This window comes from Brachycentrus maculatus, unplaced genomic scaffold (genome assembly GCF_059751285.1).
Source record: "Brachycentrus maculatus isolate JH-2025_06_01 unplaced genomic scaffold, ASM5975128v1 h1tg000175l, whole genome shotgun sequence".
Lineage (NCBI taxonomy): Eukaryota > Metazoa > Arthropoda > Insecta > Trichoptera > Brachycentridae > Brachycentrus > Brachycentrus maculatus.
In genome coordinates this window covers 1,269,733-1,286,057 of record NW_028280927.1, presented here as the reverse complement: position 1 = coordinate 1,286,057, position 16,325 = coordinate 1,269,733, and the positions used below count along the sequence as shown (strand labels likewise).

Genomic DNA, 16,325 nt, shown 5'->3' with positions numbered 1-16,325 from the left:
TATTTTGTATGTTGTGATTTCTTGATAGCTTTTTAGTCCAAATTATTATGTAACACTAATTAAAGAATGTGCCAATTTAATGGCCAAAAGATTGTTCATAATTTTAAAGTTTATTTGTAGATTTTCAATTTTTTCGCACAAAAATGAATAATGAAAGCAGTAATAAAAAAGAAACAACAAAGTAGTTACTGATTTTGTCACTTTTTGAGAATTGTCAGTGTTATGTACCTATGTAATTTTATTTCAAAATAAGTATGTGGTTTTTTTTAATTATAAAAGCATTTTTCATTTTTGTGCGAAAAAAATTGAAAATCTACAAATAAAGCATAAAATTATGGAGAAAAAAAATATTGCTCACTAAATTGGCACCTACTTTGTTATATCATCTTAAAACAGTGTTGCACAATAATTTGAACTAAAAAGCTATTAAGAAATCACAACATAAAAAATATTTTGTAAAAAAAACTGATAATTTCTGACTGGAAGATTTGGCCGCTCGCCACTGTATTTCATATCTTGAAAGGAAATTTAAGTACATTGATAATAAATAATGAGTCGACGTTGAATGGAATTCTTGTGAGGATTGAAAACCCCAATAATTAGATTATTATTTTTTAGTAAAAGAAAGTAAGCCATCATTTTATGCTTAGTGCGATCTTGAGACGTCTTTTGCATTTTTTACGACAGCAACGCCATCTGTGGGATTCAGATGAAAATTATGTCTTAAATGTTCTGATAAACTTTTCATATTTTTACAAACAAGAAGTTTTCACCTATTTCATTAATTTCTCCTCATTAATTGAATAAATTATTGATGAATATTTGAATACATGAATTATTATTGACGAATAACTACCAAGTATAACGAGCATTTAGGTACTCAAGCAGGTTTTTTATGATGACAGTATTTCCTGGCAAAAATTGTGCAGTTAAAAGTAATACTTTCTTAAGGTCGTATATGATTTAAAATTATCTGCCTACCTCACATTTGAACCTGGATTCTAATTAAGCTTAAATGATGTCATTAAAAGTATACTCGGACTGGATGGGAGATTTTATTTAAATCTACATCAATGTATCGACACATTCCCAGCAAAAGTTTCTTGTTATTTTCTCAAAATAAGCAGGTAAATATCTGCAAAAAAATTGTACATTGCGCTTATTTGCCATTTTTTTCCCTAACAGTTTGTCAAGAAGGGGTGAATATATTGATGAAGATTCGAACAAAGTCTCTTTTTATCTAGACGGAGTAACTATGTAATTCAAAGATCACCTTAGTGGCCTGCACGGAGTTTTTAATAAAGAATGGCAGTTGAGATGGGTAGTTAGATAAAGTATGTATTGGTTTATAATATCGGGGAGGCACTGGACGTGTTGCTATATAGCAAGCATGTGAGGTAGGTACTAGTCATTTGCCTATATGGAACGCACGCCCCTGGATCACATCATCGGAACGTAACAAGGATGTAACGTGTTAAATTTTTGAACAAGCAGGTATTTTAAGGTGAAATATGTCGGTATTCTGTGATCCTGTCAAAAGTTTGACCTTGAAAAAGAGAGTATTATCCTCATTCATTTAAAATACCATTTTCCAGTCAACTACCGTCGATCTTTACCCCATGTACTGTGATCCAGATGTCAACTGTTATTTTGTAAGATGGCGTCTCAGTAAAGGTTGCTGTACAACCAGATCTTCAGTTAGTTGGAAGTTTTATTTAATCAAAATTAATAGTTATGGCGCTAATATATAGTAAAAAAATACCATAAAACCCTAATGATTATTTTGAACACAGTTCAATCATTAATTTATTACTACTTATTATTCACATATTTTTATTCTTTATCAATACACGATGACAAGAGTTATTTTATTATTTCTATACATCAAATAGCGTTCATAACCCAACACGCAAAAAATAAATTAGTGACAGCTGACCACCAGCTAAGGTCGTAACAGGACGAGGATGCGTTTAGAAAATCGTTCGAAAACTGTTATAGTAATATCATATATTTGTAGTCCTTAAAAATAAATAAAAATGCCAGTTGAAAACAAATAATTTATTTAACCATATAAATATTTTCGATACTGCTGTATCGACATAATAAATAAGTAAATAATGCATTAAGTAAAACAGTCACACCAAAACAAGCATACCAAAATGGATAAAAAAGAATTAAAATATGCATTGAATTTTTTTTTTAATAATAAATTTCTTTAAATAAGACTTTTATTTACATATAAATAAGTTTTTTTTATTTAAATATTTACGAAATAAAATAAAATCGTCTCATACGTACTATAATCAACAATGAAATTCACATGTATGCACGTGAAAACTTATTTTATTAAACTATTAATACCTTTGTATTGTACTTCAGTTCACAAAACCTGGATTGAACCTCACGTCAATTTTCATATTTATCGATATTTACAAAATACGTTCAATCAAAACCATGCCAAAAAGAAAAGATTTTTTTCTTCAAATAATAATATATCAGTATTTTTGGTTTTCTGTATTTTATTTACGTCTTTTTTTCCAATTTTCCCGAATTTGACTTCCTTTTATATATCTCTTAGTAACATTTATAGAATCTGTAAGCGCCGTGAGTGCGTTCCATTCGTTAATTTTCCTCCAAAGGTTTTTCAGACCATCTGAAATTGTGTTTTTCACAATCTCCATAAAACTTTTGTTATTATTTTTTGGTACTACTAATCGATGAGACACTTGGTATTTCTCCTGTGGGTGATTGATCCAGCTCAATGTTTTGAATCGGTCATTTTTATCCCAAGTCATCTCAGGTTCGTAGTCGATCACAACTACTGTTTTAGACGTTCGTTCAAAGAAACCAGGCCATAAGAAAGGAGTCATGAGGACAATGAGACCTATTCCCCCAACCGTCATAAGCGTCAGAGGGGTGAGAAGAAAGGAAAAAGCCGCAAAATTCATGGATTTGAATAATGCAAACATCCCGATCATCCCTGGTACTGATTGGAGCCAATTGACCAGGCTGAACTGTGAGCTACCTCCGACAGAACCTCCACTACCCCCGGCACCTCCAATTGCACCAACTCCTAAAATGGGACTCAAACTTCCACCGGCACCCCCTATCGCACCTATGGGTCCTGCTAAAAACGAACTTCCACCTGCGGGTCCTGCCAATATTCCACCTGCGGGTGCTGCCAATATTCCACCAGCAGGTGATGCCAATATTCCACTTGCAGGTGCTGCCAATATTCCAGCTGGAGGTGGTGCCAAAATTGGACCACCAATTCCTCCACCCCCAGGAGCGATGGGTACAGGAATTGCTGCTAAAGGAATACTATTACCAGAAACACTCTCTGGGTCCATCAACGTATCGATACTGTCTCCTTGAGGGCTACTGTTATTGTTTACATCTTCATTTTTTGTTTCGTTGCCTTTCAAAACCAAAATATTTTTATTATCGACTTCAGTATTGATAAGCAAATGTATATCAGGGCAAGCGTTTTTAGATTGAGGTTGTATTCCATTTTTAAGGGATACATATACAGTTGGACAGTCGTCGTTCACATGTTCACCAGTGGGAATGAGGTAATCACTCTTAACGTCTTCACCTTCGTGAATTTTTTCGTCATCAAGAATATCTTGATCAGAATCATCCGAATTTGGGGGAACAATCATGATCGGATCTTCAAATTCTTGTTCATCTTGATTTAAATAAGTATTTTCAGTACTTTTAGAAACATTCACATTGAAGATTGAAAAATTTAATGTATTATAAAGTGGAACCTCTGAAAAATGTTCATCGGTAGAGCTTGGTTCATTTGATGTATTTTTTTCGTTGTCATCATTTCCATATGTGTCATAAGAAGGGGTATAAGGACGAATAAATATAATCGAACTTTCGTTCTTCTTCATATGTTTATCATTGAAACCAAACGAATCTTTTTTGTGGTCCACCATAATTTTCGAATCTGGTATATTTTGTGTCACACGGGAATTGTTGTATATATCATTTTTTATCGTATCCTTTTTTAAATAATCGAAGTTATGTTTTTCTGACCATTTTGTTAAAATTTTGTGAATAACTGGCTTGTTTGTGTTGGGATTTATAATGTTATTAACGCCCGGCGTATTATTTTGCTCGTCTTTACTACTTGAAACATTCCATTTGATAATCGAAGTATCATGGATTGAGTCTACTGGTAAAGTTGTATACTTTATATAATTTTTCAGGTCTTCTGCTGTGGCTACATCAGAGTTAGGCCAATGTTTCGAACTAACTGATCGTTTTGGTCGTGGCTTATTTTTATGATTTTGAAATATGTATAAACCATCTTTAAATGACTTCTTATTTTTATTGTCATATTCTACATTTTGCATGCGTTGGTTCTCGTCCTTAATATTTTCAACCGGATTCATTCTAGTATATTCGTCCGTATACTTATTCGCTTTCTTTCCGGCATTCAACGGTTCACTGGCCATTGACGTACTATAATTTGCTTGATCAATCACTGCGTTCAATAATTTGTATGTGTCATCGTCTTTAACGATTGGTTGACCATTGAAGACTACCGGGGTAACATTACGTAACTTAGAAGTTTCATTGTTGTGACTACCAACAAAAAGCAGTTTCCTTTTCATCCTTTCCTTTGATTTTTCTAACTTTTTAGAATGATTATTAAGACGATTGTTTTTTAAATTGAATCCAGATTTAAATATTTGTATTTTACTTTTCAAACCATCACCATTCACTCCATCGAGAAATTTATTAGACCTAGATAAATACTTATACTTACCATTCATTTTAGGACTTTGCTCGCCTTTTTTATTTAGTGATATATAATTTAATTTAACCATATACATATCCCTCGCAGTATCACTATGCAAACGAGGATAAAACCTATCTCTAAGGCCATACTTAAAAGCCCTTTGATAGCTTTGATCAGAAGGATACAGATGATTATTTTGATAATCATAGTACCTGTTGTTGTTAAGATCTAGAGGTTTGGGTGATGTGACGTCAGGGGTCGCAGTCGGTCGGCTGGAGGAAGTGGAGACTTGGGGGAGGGCGGCACCCGACACCCAGACTACCCCTAAACTCAGTATGCATAATGCGCCTCCTGCTATAAGCGCCTTCATCTTCTTGCCCGCCTGAAATTTAGGGAAGAATCAAATTGAAATAACAATATTTTAACAGTTTATAGAACGTCATGTATATTTTATAACTATTATTTATTTATAATTTATATTTGATGCACTAACTTTGTGATTTTCCATTTTATAACTAAAATGTAAGTTTGTTTTAAAATCACTATAAATAATTTATTTTAACTTAATTATAATGTCTACCGGTTTCGAAGCTAGCCGCTTCTTTATCAAGACTGATTAGTATTAATCAGTCTTGATAAAGAAGCGGTTAGCTTCGAAACCGGTAGACATTATAATTAAGTTATAATAAAATATTTACAGTAATTTTAAAACAAAGTTACATTTTAATTACATTATTTATTTGATATATTTAAAAAGTCATATTAAATGCCAAATAAAAGAAATTGTGCATATTTTTTCAATGTAGTTTATGTTTAACTACGCTTTTATGCTTTTGAGCCTCTTTTTTTTGAGAACATCGCTTTATTTTTTTGATGTCTTGTTTCTGCCTTCAAGTAGAATAATAATTCATATTAACTTTTAAACATTATCTTAATCTCTACCTAATAATATATTTTTAGCTAATACGAGATTTACGATTAACATGATTCATATTTATTAAAAACTAAAATTAAAAAAGCTTTACAAAGCATTCTGTTTTTTTTCTTACGCGTATAATTTTAGTACTCTCATTAGATTTAAATAAAATAATGTATAAATATTGAAAAAGCGGGTCGGTAAAATTATTTTAAAAATTCATTCCCATTACTAGTATTCCATGTTACCTCGGCACGGAAAACTCAGTGAAGGCATATTATTGTAATTTGTAATTATTGTGTACGATAGAAGTATATGAATAAATAAATAGTATGCAACTAGTGCCATGAGTAAAGGTGAAAATACCTCTCTGGCATCTACGAGTATATACGGCCAACAACCTTTTTGACCGTGACCGATCAGATGTTCTATATGCACATTAAGATAGAGCGATAATCAATGAATGCATGAAACAAAAAAACTCGTTTTTATGAACCAACCTTTTCCGTTTTTTTTTTAAAATAAGAAACATATGCACTAGCACTTTATTGGCAAAAAACAATATTCAATTATTATTTACTTTTTTTAACCATTATTAGCACGCACTGGTGCATAGTTAACTATCTACATGAAGATACGGTTATTGGTCGCACCCTTCAGGTATCAGTTCTAGGCACTGTATAATTAAATAAAATCGCAATGATTATTATTACCTCTAGGGATTTGAACCCGAAACCTCATACACGGCGTACTAACGCCCTAACCACACTCTGGAGACGGATATCTATCACTATGAAACTAATAACCCATTTGAAGATTGATAAATACATGTATTAGAGTTAATCATTCTTGAAAAATTCATATAAGTATACTAAATGAATTCAATACATATATATATATATATATATATATATATATATATATATATATATATATATATATATATATATATATATATATATATATATATATATATATATATATATATATATATATATATATATATATATATATATATATATATATATATATATATATATATATATATATATATATATATATATATATATATATATATATATATATATATAAACATAAATACATTTAGTTATATAAATGGTTAAGTTAATAAAAAAAGTTGTAGAAATGTAACATCTCATAATGCGTGTGCAGTTTATTTTATACTTAAACAAACATCGAAATTGAACAGTATAACCGAAATGTAATAGTTTTTAGCTTTAAACTTGAAATAATGTCCCAATATGATTTTTGCTAAAATACAGTTAAAATCAAATATAAAGATTACAATACATGTGGACATAAAAAGATAATCATACAATGTTTGCATTTTTGTTTTTTTTTTTAATATTGTTAAAAAATATATATAAAGAAATATCTTTTTGTGCGTAATTTTAAATGTACTATCCTACGGAAAGAGATCTAAAATAGTATATACAATATTTCGATTCGCTCCTCTAACTTTCATGAATGTGTTTCTATATGTGTCGCCTACTTTCAAAATACTCCAGATCCAATTTTATAAAATTTAAAAATAAATACTCCATCGGAATGCCAATTGTGAGTTTTATGGTTCAAATTATTAATATACTTGAAAACCCTCCTAAAAAACAGCGTTGTATTTCAAATTCCGCTATATTCATGGCCTTCTGACCCATATCGGCCAATCAGAGAGCGGGGATAGGTCAAAAATTGAGATGACGTCATTATCGGTTTGTGTCTCGTGTTTTTTTTAGATACTGAATAATTAAAAAAAAGGGAAAATTCTCCATTTTCTAATATTTTATTTAATGATAGACAAATCTTTTAAACAGAAATTCGATTTACATGGATCTGGCTGATTTTGAAAGTAGGTGACACATATTCTTATAGTATATACTCGTATGCCTATAAAGTGTTACATTGTGAGGAACAAACCTACATTCATTCATTCTCGAACATTCTATGGCGACAATTTCTAGTATTATTTTCATTGATGAAAGGAGTAGAAACTGATACTGTGACAATGTAAGTCACTACGATATATTTTTTATCGAGAAGCACTACCTATCATCCTTTAAAAGTAAAAATACAACAAACATAAATATGCATTATTTTTTTTTATGAGTAGGTTTCGTCATATTATAAAAATATTTATGGTAGGTATATGAAAAAAATATTATAAATATGCTAGAAACTTCTATACCTATTTATTACATTCGCGTAATAAATTCGTTCTTTCATTACTCATTCGATTCATACTCCCACAGCATCTCAACACACATTTCCTAATTTTTCGAGATTGCTGATCTCAGCCTTGCTTTCTTTTCAGCCTTGTTTTCCCAAGAAACACCAAATCAAACGTACATTATTTTCGAATGTATGTTCATACTATCATATTATTTTTTGACATCTCATCAAAGATGAAGAAGAATATGGAAGTCTGGGCATTTACGGGGCTGACGACCGTCATAGGCTGGTTTAAGTGATCACTTTACACACGTGTAACATTCACCAATTCTACCCATTATTGATAACCACACTACTCAAATCATTGGAAGTTCTATATATATATGAACCAATTTAGAAACCTTGTTCTTGAATCACTAGAACTTCACTAGAGACATCTATTGGTGAGTGTAAAGAAGCTTTTTACTAAGCAGAAACTCTTATATTAGTATGTGAGGTCCGAATCCTGGATTATAATCACACACATGAGAAACGCCAGAAAATACCATTTTCATTTTTATTATTTAAGCTTATAATTTGACCAGATAATTTATTTACAACATAATAATAATAATATGGAAATAACTCCTGTAATTGGAGATAATCCAGATTTTGTGAACAAGTATTTGGACACACTCAAAATGTTGTTCATACTATCACACATCATTTTCCCGCACATTTGTCTGAGAGATTGCATTTCGACTGCATTCTTGTCGACTTTCGACCTTCTTTCGCCGATTATAAGCTTCACTCCTATGCATAAGGGTGAATTAATAAATAAACCTGATTGAAATTCAAATGTTCTAGTATGTGTAAGAGTACGTGTGATGGTTCTACAAGTTATGTGATGTAAAATATCCCGTAATATGATATTATTTAATCTCGAATAACCCAGTTAAACTTGTCTATGCCGAGATAAAAGGAAATCCCATTACTCGTAACGGAATTCTTGTTTTCCGCGCCGTCATACACACACTGGGCGTGCAGTAACTCGAACAATAACAAACCATTTATTTGACGTAACTAACCGTAATCAATAATACGCGGCAGAGTTCGATTTGAACCGCGGATCAGCGTTGAGAAGAAAATATTAATCAAATCTGAACCTCAAATACCGCGACGGTTTACTTGATGGATGGTTGACCTAACTAAATTATATATATATATATATATATATATATATATATATATATATATATATATATATATATATATATATATATATATATATATATATATATATAAATCCCTTACCGCACCCCAATGGTGCATAGGGCACTGCTTCATATAAACGCAGTGTTATCTCGATCGATTACACATGAAGGAAACGTGATCAGCCCTCCACTTCAGGTACCAGTCCAGTGTAATATTGAATAAATATTAGAGTGAAAAAATCACTTATATTTATTAAACCCCCCTGGGAATCGAACCCGGGACCTCCAGAACGGTAGGCGAGCATGCTGACCATTACACTACGGAGGCGGACAAAAAAGATAAAAAAACGTAATTCATTTATTGTAACTGCAGACAGTTGGTAGAATTCCATATTGAATTGTTGGGTAATATATCCAAAATTAAACAAGGTTTATTGGATTGAATTCACGCATGTGTTTGATAATGTCTTAATAAGACGAAACGCGTCACGTATTAACATATACATAAATAAATGTAGAATTCAATCAAATAAACCTTGTTTAATTTATGATATATTACCCAACAATTAAACATAATTCAATTAAATTTATTGAAAAATTAATATATACATTACAAACCAATATTTAAGGCGTACATATTAAAAACATAAATTAAAAAGTAAGCAAAAAGACTCTTGTTAAAGATGTAGAAGAATCCCGAGTCAGAATACTCCTTCAGACACATGGAACAGATCGATATCCAGTGTGATATTGTTCAACATAGCGGTAGTTCTTCCTACAGGCATAACCATCGGCAGGTTGGTCCTGTGTATAGGAATGTAAAACAATCTATGCCGACGCTGTCTTACGTAAACGCATCTCTTTTGTACGGCTCCGTAGTGTAATGGTCAGGACGGTCGGCTACCGTTCTGGAGGTCCCAGGTTCGATTCCCGAAGGGGGGAGGGTGAAATAAATATAAATGAGTTTTCACTCTAATATTTGTTCAATATTACCTCGGACTGGTACCTGGAGCAAAGGGCTGATCACCTTTCCGATATGTGTTAGTGATCAAGATAACACTGCTATAAGGTCAAATTGTCTTTTCAGGACCCGATTCATTTGCCGATATTTTTATTGGTATTTTCTGGTTTAAATTTATTTTTTTAATGATATCAACGATGAAGTTATTGAGATTCGCGAAAAATTATATAGAAATTAGGTAGAACAGTGAATGTTTCTCAATAATCAAAATGGTCACTTAAACCAGCTAATGACATTTCGTGAGCAATATAAGTACGTAAGTAAATGCCCAGACTTCGATTATCTCAATTTATTCACATCCTCTGTTGAGATATTCATACAAATATTGTTGTCAAGGTTTTTTGTTTGTAAAAATCTCGTTCGCCTCCGTAGTGTAATGGTCAGCACGCTCGGCTACCGTTCTGGAGGTCCCGGGTTCAATTCCCAAGGGGGGTAAAATAAATATAAGTAATTTTTCACTGTAATATTTATTCAATATTACCATGGACTGGTACCTGAAGCGGAGGGCTGATCACCTTTCCTTCATGTGTAAAACGATCATGATAACACTGCGTTTATAAGACACAGTGCCCTATGCACCATTGTGGTGCGGATAAGGGTTTTAATCAATTAATAATAATAAAAATCTCTTCATTGATTAATAAAAATATGAAAGTCTGGGCTATAGTTCTGTATTTTATTTAATAAATTATTCATTCGAACCCTTATCCGCACCCCAATGGTGTATAGGGCACTGCATCATATAAACGCAGTGTTATCTCGATCGATTACACATGAAGGAAAGGTGATCAGCCCTCCACTTCAGGTACCAGTCCAGTGTAATATTGAATAAATATTATAGTGAAAAAATCACTTATATTTATTAAACCCCCCTGGGAATCGAACCCGGGACCTCCAGAACGGTAGCCGAGCGCGCTAACCATTACACTACGGAGGCGGACAAATAAATTAAGCGATGTATATATAAAACTAGCTGTGTAATTTATACATCGTTGTAGCTGTAGAAGGCACAGGATGTCAAATTATATTATTGGATTCTTTAGAACACTTATACGGTACTCGTTCCGTTCAATTTACAGTTGCGCAATCAATGTAACGACCTAAATACTGTATCAAAACAAAATATTCTAAAAAAAATCTCAGAATAATATTTTAATATTTCTTCGGGTTACAGCCACAAGTTCATATGTCTATATTAATTAAATTCCCGTTAAATTTCTACCGCAACAACATTATATGCACGTATAAAATAGGCCAATAGCTGCTACAAAAAAATAAAATAAGATGTATTCATCGTATTACTGATTTTTTAAAAACAAATACCTAATATAAAGATCGATGTTTAATGAATCCGTGATTCCATGATAATGTGGATAAGGAATGCTTTTTCTTTGTTGGCAAAGTTTTTACATTCTGACTTCATGACTCCATGGCAATGTTGATAATGAATTCATTTTCCTAGCTGACCAAGTTTTTAGATTGTGATTTCATGATTCCATGGCGATGTTGATAAGGAGTTCATTTTCCTAGCTGACCAAATATTATGATAATGTTGATAAGGTATTCATTTCCCTAGCTTTCCAAGTTTAAACATTATGATTCCATGATTCCATGATAATGTTGACTGATCAAGTTTTTACATTCTGATTCCATGATACCAAGATAAGGAATTTATTTTCCTATTAAGTTTTTGCATTCCGATTCCATGATTCCGTGAAAATGTTGATAAGGATTCCTTTTCCTAGCTGACCAAGTTTAAACATTATGATTCCATGATTCCATGATAATGTTGACTGATCAAGTTTTACATTCTGATTCCATGATACCATGATATGGAATTTATTTTCCTCTTAAGTTTTTGCATTCCGATTCCATGATTCCGTGAAAATGTTGGTAAGGATTCCTTTTCCTAGCTGACCAAGTTTAAACATTATGATTCCATGATAATGTTGACTGATCAAGTTTTTACATTCTGATTCCATGATTCCGTGAAAATGTTGGTAAGGATTCCTTTTCCTAGCTGACCAAGTTTAAACATTATGATTCCATGATTCCATGATAATGTTGACTGATCAAGTTTTTACATTCTGATTCCATGATTCCGTGAAAATGTTGGTAAGGATTCCTTTTCCTAGCTGACCAAGTTTACACCTTTAAGTCTTCTTGCTTACTTTTAATATATACGCCTTGAATATTGTTTGTTATGTATATATTATTTTTTTGTTGAATAAATTGAATAAATTGAAATTGAAATTGAATCACTTTATACATTATGATTCCATGATTCTATGATAATGTTGATACGGATTTTATTTTCCTAGCTGATTAAGTTTTTACATTCTGATTCCAAAATTCCATGATGATGTTGATAAGGAATTCATTTTCCTACACGACCAAGTTTTTAATTTCAGATGTAATGATTCTGAACAAAACTGTCAATTCTAAAAGAGTTAGGAGTTAGGCTCTATACCATAGGTTCTCAAACTGAGCAATATTGCTCACATGTGGGCGATAAAGGAATGACGATGTGAGGAGTGAAATGGGCAATAATAGAGTGTTGATAAAATAATGTACAAAATATAAATGTTTTGACCATTTTATATTATATTTTAGAGAATCCACAATGCAGAAGACTAATCCCTCTTAAACAACAGGCCACAAGGCCTACATGAAGAAGAAGAAGAAGTGTTCAACTCAGGCAAGCTAGTACGAGTACGGGTAAGCAACCCTGAATAGCTTAGAATTATTCATTACTGCTATCCTATTTTTTCTCGCGTCTAATTTGATTTGTTATACGTCCGATTTGAAGTAAAAAACCTATAATAGTATGTAAGTATGTTATGTATGCATAACTGTCGCTGTACTAAATAACTCAGATTGACGATTCGCTAATTTCTGAGTGCGCGAAAATTCCAGGTCATCGACACGTGCTTGTTTACACCTTCTTGTGCCTATATTCATTGCGATATCGCTCACTCCTTTCAAGAACGTCATAAATAAAAAATCGTCAATTTTCAGTTTTGCATGTTTTCGGAATGCCCAGAAAATGTACTATATCCCGGCAAAAGCGGCATATTTTTAACTTAATATTTAACCGCTACAGGGCAGAATGTGTTGTTTTTGCATTTTGAAGAAAGGGTAGTGTTTAATTATTATTTTTAAATATGCTGAATATTTTTAAATGGAGTAAAAACCTTCAGGTTTTACCTAAAAAGACCTGTTGCACAGTAAAAAGTTCAATAAGTGGCTTGATATTTATTTTTAATACATTATATTATATTTTTTAAACTTTAAAACCGTTCTCCTGAAAAATCAAGTTTTTTGATTTATGACGTTCTTGAAAGGAGTGAGCGATATGTAGTATACCTCGCAGGGAAACTGATATAACACACGTCGAGAGGCGGGCATTTTTGTGAGTCATTAATTTTGCCGAAGGCGGCTAGGAAATGCGTTGTATTGAGGATACGGATCGCGCCAGTCGAGTTTTTGTTTACGACAAAAGCGGCATTCCTTAAAAGGGACCGAGGTATTGAGGTCACGGAGAGAGGGCTTTGACCTACATGTATTTAATACGTTGTGTGGATATCTCGTAACCAACAATATGAAACTGTGACTGCAGCTTAAACTCGATTAAATCGTATGCATGATAAAAAAAACATATGCACATTTCTATTATAATAAAATATCATCAATTTACAATGAAAAATAAAATCAAATGAAAACCGAGAAAAATTTGGCATAATCAAGTACTTTTGAAGATAATTTATAGTAGATAGGTCAGGAGTCAAAATAATCGGCGTGTATATGTGAGAAGATGCCTGAATTTGGAAGAGGTGAATAATGTTTTCAACAGAGTGGTGTAGGTTTCTATTCTCTCTGCCTACCCATGCGGTTTAATGTATGCTAGTAAAAAATACAAGTTTACAATACAAAAAAATAGTAAATAATTATGTGTGTTTTTTTAAAGGTGTCTCAACCTGATATAAAACATGTATCGTTTTTTTCCTTTTTTATGAAAGAAAATAGAAGTCCAAGTATACAAATGTATTAAGTGATCGCTTAAGCCAGCAAATGACAGGTCATAAGCCCTGAGATGCTCAGATTTGCATCTTCTTTCATAGAAAAGGGAAGCAAAGTACATGTTTCTCAAGTAGGAACACCTTTAAAATTGATCTCATCCGTAGGGTGAATAATCCTGTATCCGATAAAGTAATATAATTTATATTTTTTATATTTTTCTCCAATTTAATCACCACGAAGACCAATCGAGCTGGTATATTACGAAAATGGCACAATATTAATTCATTTATTTATAAAGTCTTTGCGAACATAAAGATACTTTTTATTTATTTATATATTTGGCGTTTAATTTGTAGAACACCATTTTAATTTATATATGAAATATTTAAATCAAACTCTGATTTTTAGAGACTACTGAATTAAAATAAAAATAAAACTTTATTTTAGTTTGAACAACAAGGCAAAACAATTATCACAAATTTTATTTTTGTGTGTTTTTAATTATAATATACAATTAAGTAGACTCTAAAAGTCAGTGTTTGATTTTCATATTTCATATATAAATAAAAAGCTGTATTAATTGTTCAATGTGTTCATTTTTATGAAATTTATTAAAAATACACATACAAATTAAATGTTAAAAATATCAATAAATATTGAATAGTTAATAATTGATACATACTAGGTACAATACGCTACCTTATATCGTTTAATAATTATAAGAATACAATTTGAAATGTAACGAAAAATTCCAACATATTACTGTGTTCAAATTAAGGAAGCTGTATGGTGTACACATATCGCTCACTCCTTTCAAGAACGTCATAAATAAAAAACCGACAATTTTCAGTTGTGCATGTTTTCAGAATGTCCAGAAAATGTACTATATCCCAGCAAAAGCGGCATATTTTCAACTTAATATTTACCTGCTACAGGGCAGATAGTGTTGTTTTTACATTTTAAAGAAAAGGTATTTTTTAATTATTTTTTAAAATATACTAAATATTTTTCAAATGAAGAACAAACCTTCAGGTTTTACCTAAAAAGATCTGTTACACAATAAAAAGTTCAATAAGTGGCTTGATATATATTTTTAATACATTGCATTATATTTTTAAACTTTAAAAACTTTCTCCTGAAAAATCAAGTTTTTTGATTTATGACGTTCTTGAAAGGAGTGAGCGATATGCAACCCCGAATTTGTATTTGAAATACAGGTCACATTCTTTGACCCCTCAGATAAGTCATCAAATTATTCGAAATACAAATTTGGGGTTAATGATATGTAAAATATTCAAATTCTCCTTAAAATGTACGTTTTTAAAACGACTCTAAGATCCCAAACGGGGACACTCATTTTTCATAGGCAGGTTTACTGACATACTGCGGAATTCGTGTATGATCATGATATCAGAATAAAAGAATAATTAAACATCTATAAAGAATACTAACGTGGCCACTTGTACCGTTTTCATTCTGTTTTGATACTTGTCGCTTTTTTCCCCATTAACCCAAATAGAAGCGTGGTACAATCGCTAGTTAAATCCAACCGGCAGTTGGTATTAGATAATTTATATAATACCCGCTCCGAGTCAACAGTTAATCGTTCGCCTATCGGTTTTGTCAAGTATCTCGTTACCTGTAACCGGCGGTTAGTAGCGTGGAGAATGTTGGCTGGAGCCCATAGGTTAGTGGTTAATCGTGCGCGAGCGCGGATTGCGGTGACGGGCAATTTTCGAATAACTAACTGTAAAACGAACCGTTGGAAGGTGCAGGTTTTTATGTAACGAATAAATTAACCATAACAGTTGTACGTATTATGACGTGAACCGAGAGAGCTAATCATTCAAGAGCAAGGAGCTGTCGGTCAAGGTTATTTCCGCTGGTATACAAAAAAGTACCAGTGAGAATGTGATTAATTCACACAGATTTTAAGATAAGGGCACGTTTTCATTCACAGAATTAAACGCATTTTTTTAAAGCATAGAATATTTCCTTCGCATTTTTTTAAAGCATAAAATATTTCCTTTTATTAATATTTTTGTTACTTTTTTAAAGCATATAAAATTTATTTTTATTAATATTTTTTATTACACGATTTTTATTTCGACAATTTTGTAAATGATTGTAGGTATGTTTATGAATTTGTATATATATATATATAAATATATGTATATATATATATATATATATATATATATATATATATATATATATATATATATATATATATAT

General features: G+C 31.6%; 1 protein-coding gene across 2 annotated transcripts in view; it reads right to left on the bottom strand.

Annotated features, from left to right (window-relative positions):
- LOC148308155 (uncharacterized) overlaps nucleotides 1–16,325 on the bottom strand; it is a 38,260-nt gene that overhangs the window by 4,597 nt on the left and 17,338 nt on the right. For both annotated transcript variants that reach the window (XM_088262199.1, XM_088262200.1), the window contains exon 2: nucleotides 4,966–5,135. In XM_088262199.1, the coding sequence (XP_088118325.1) occupies nucleotides 4,966–5,123 (158 nt within the window). In that variant the 5' untranslated portion in view covers nucleotides 5,124–5,135. The remainder of the gene's footprint in view (nucleotides 1–4,965; nucleotides 5,136–16,325) is intronic.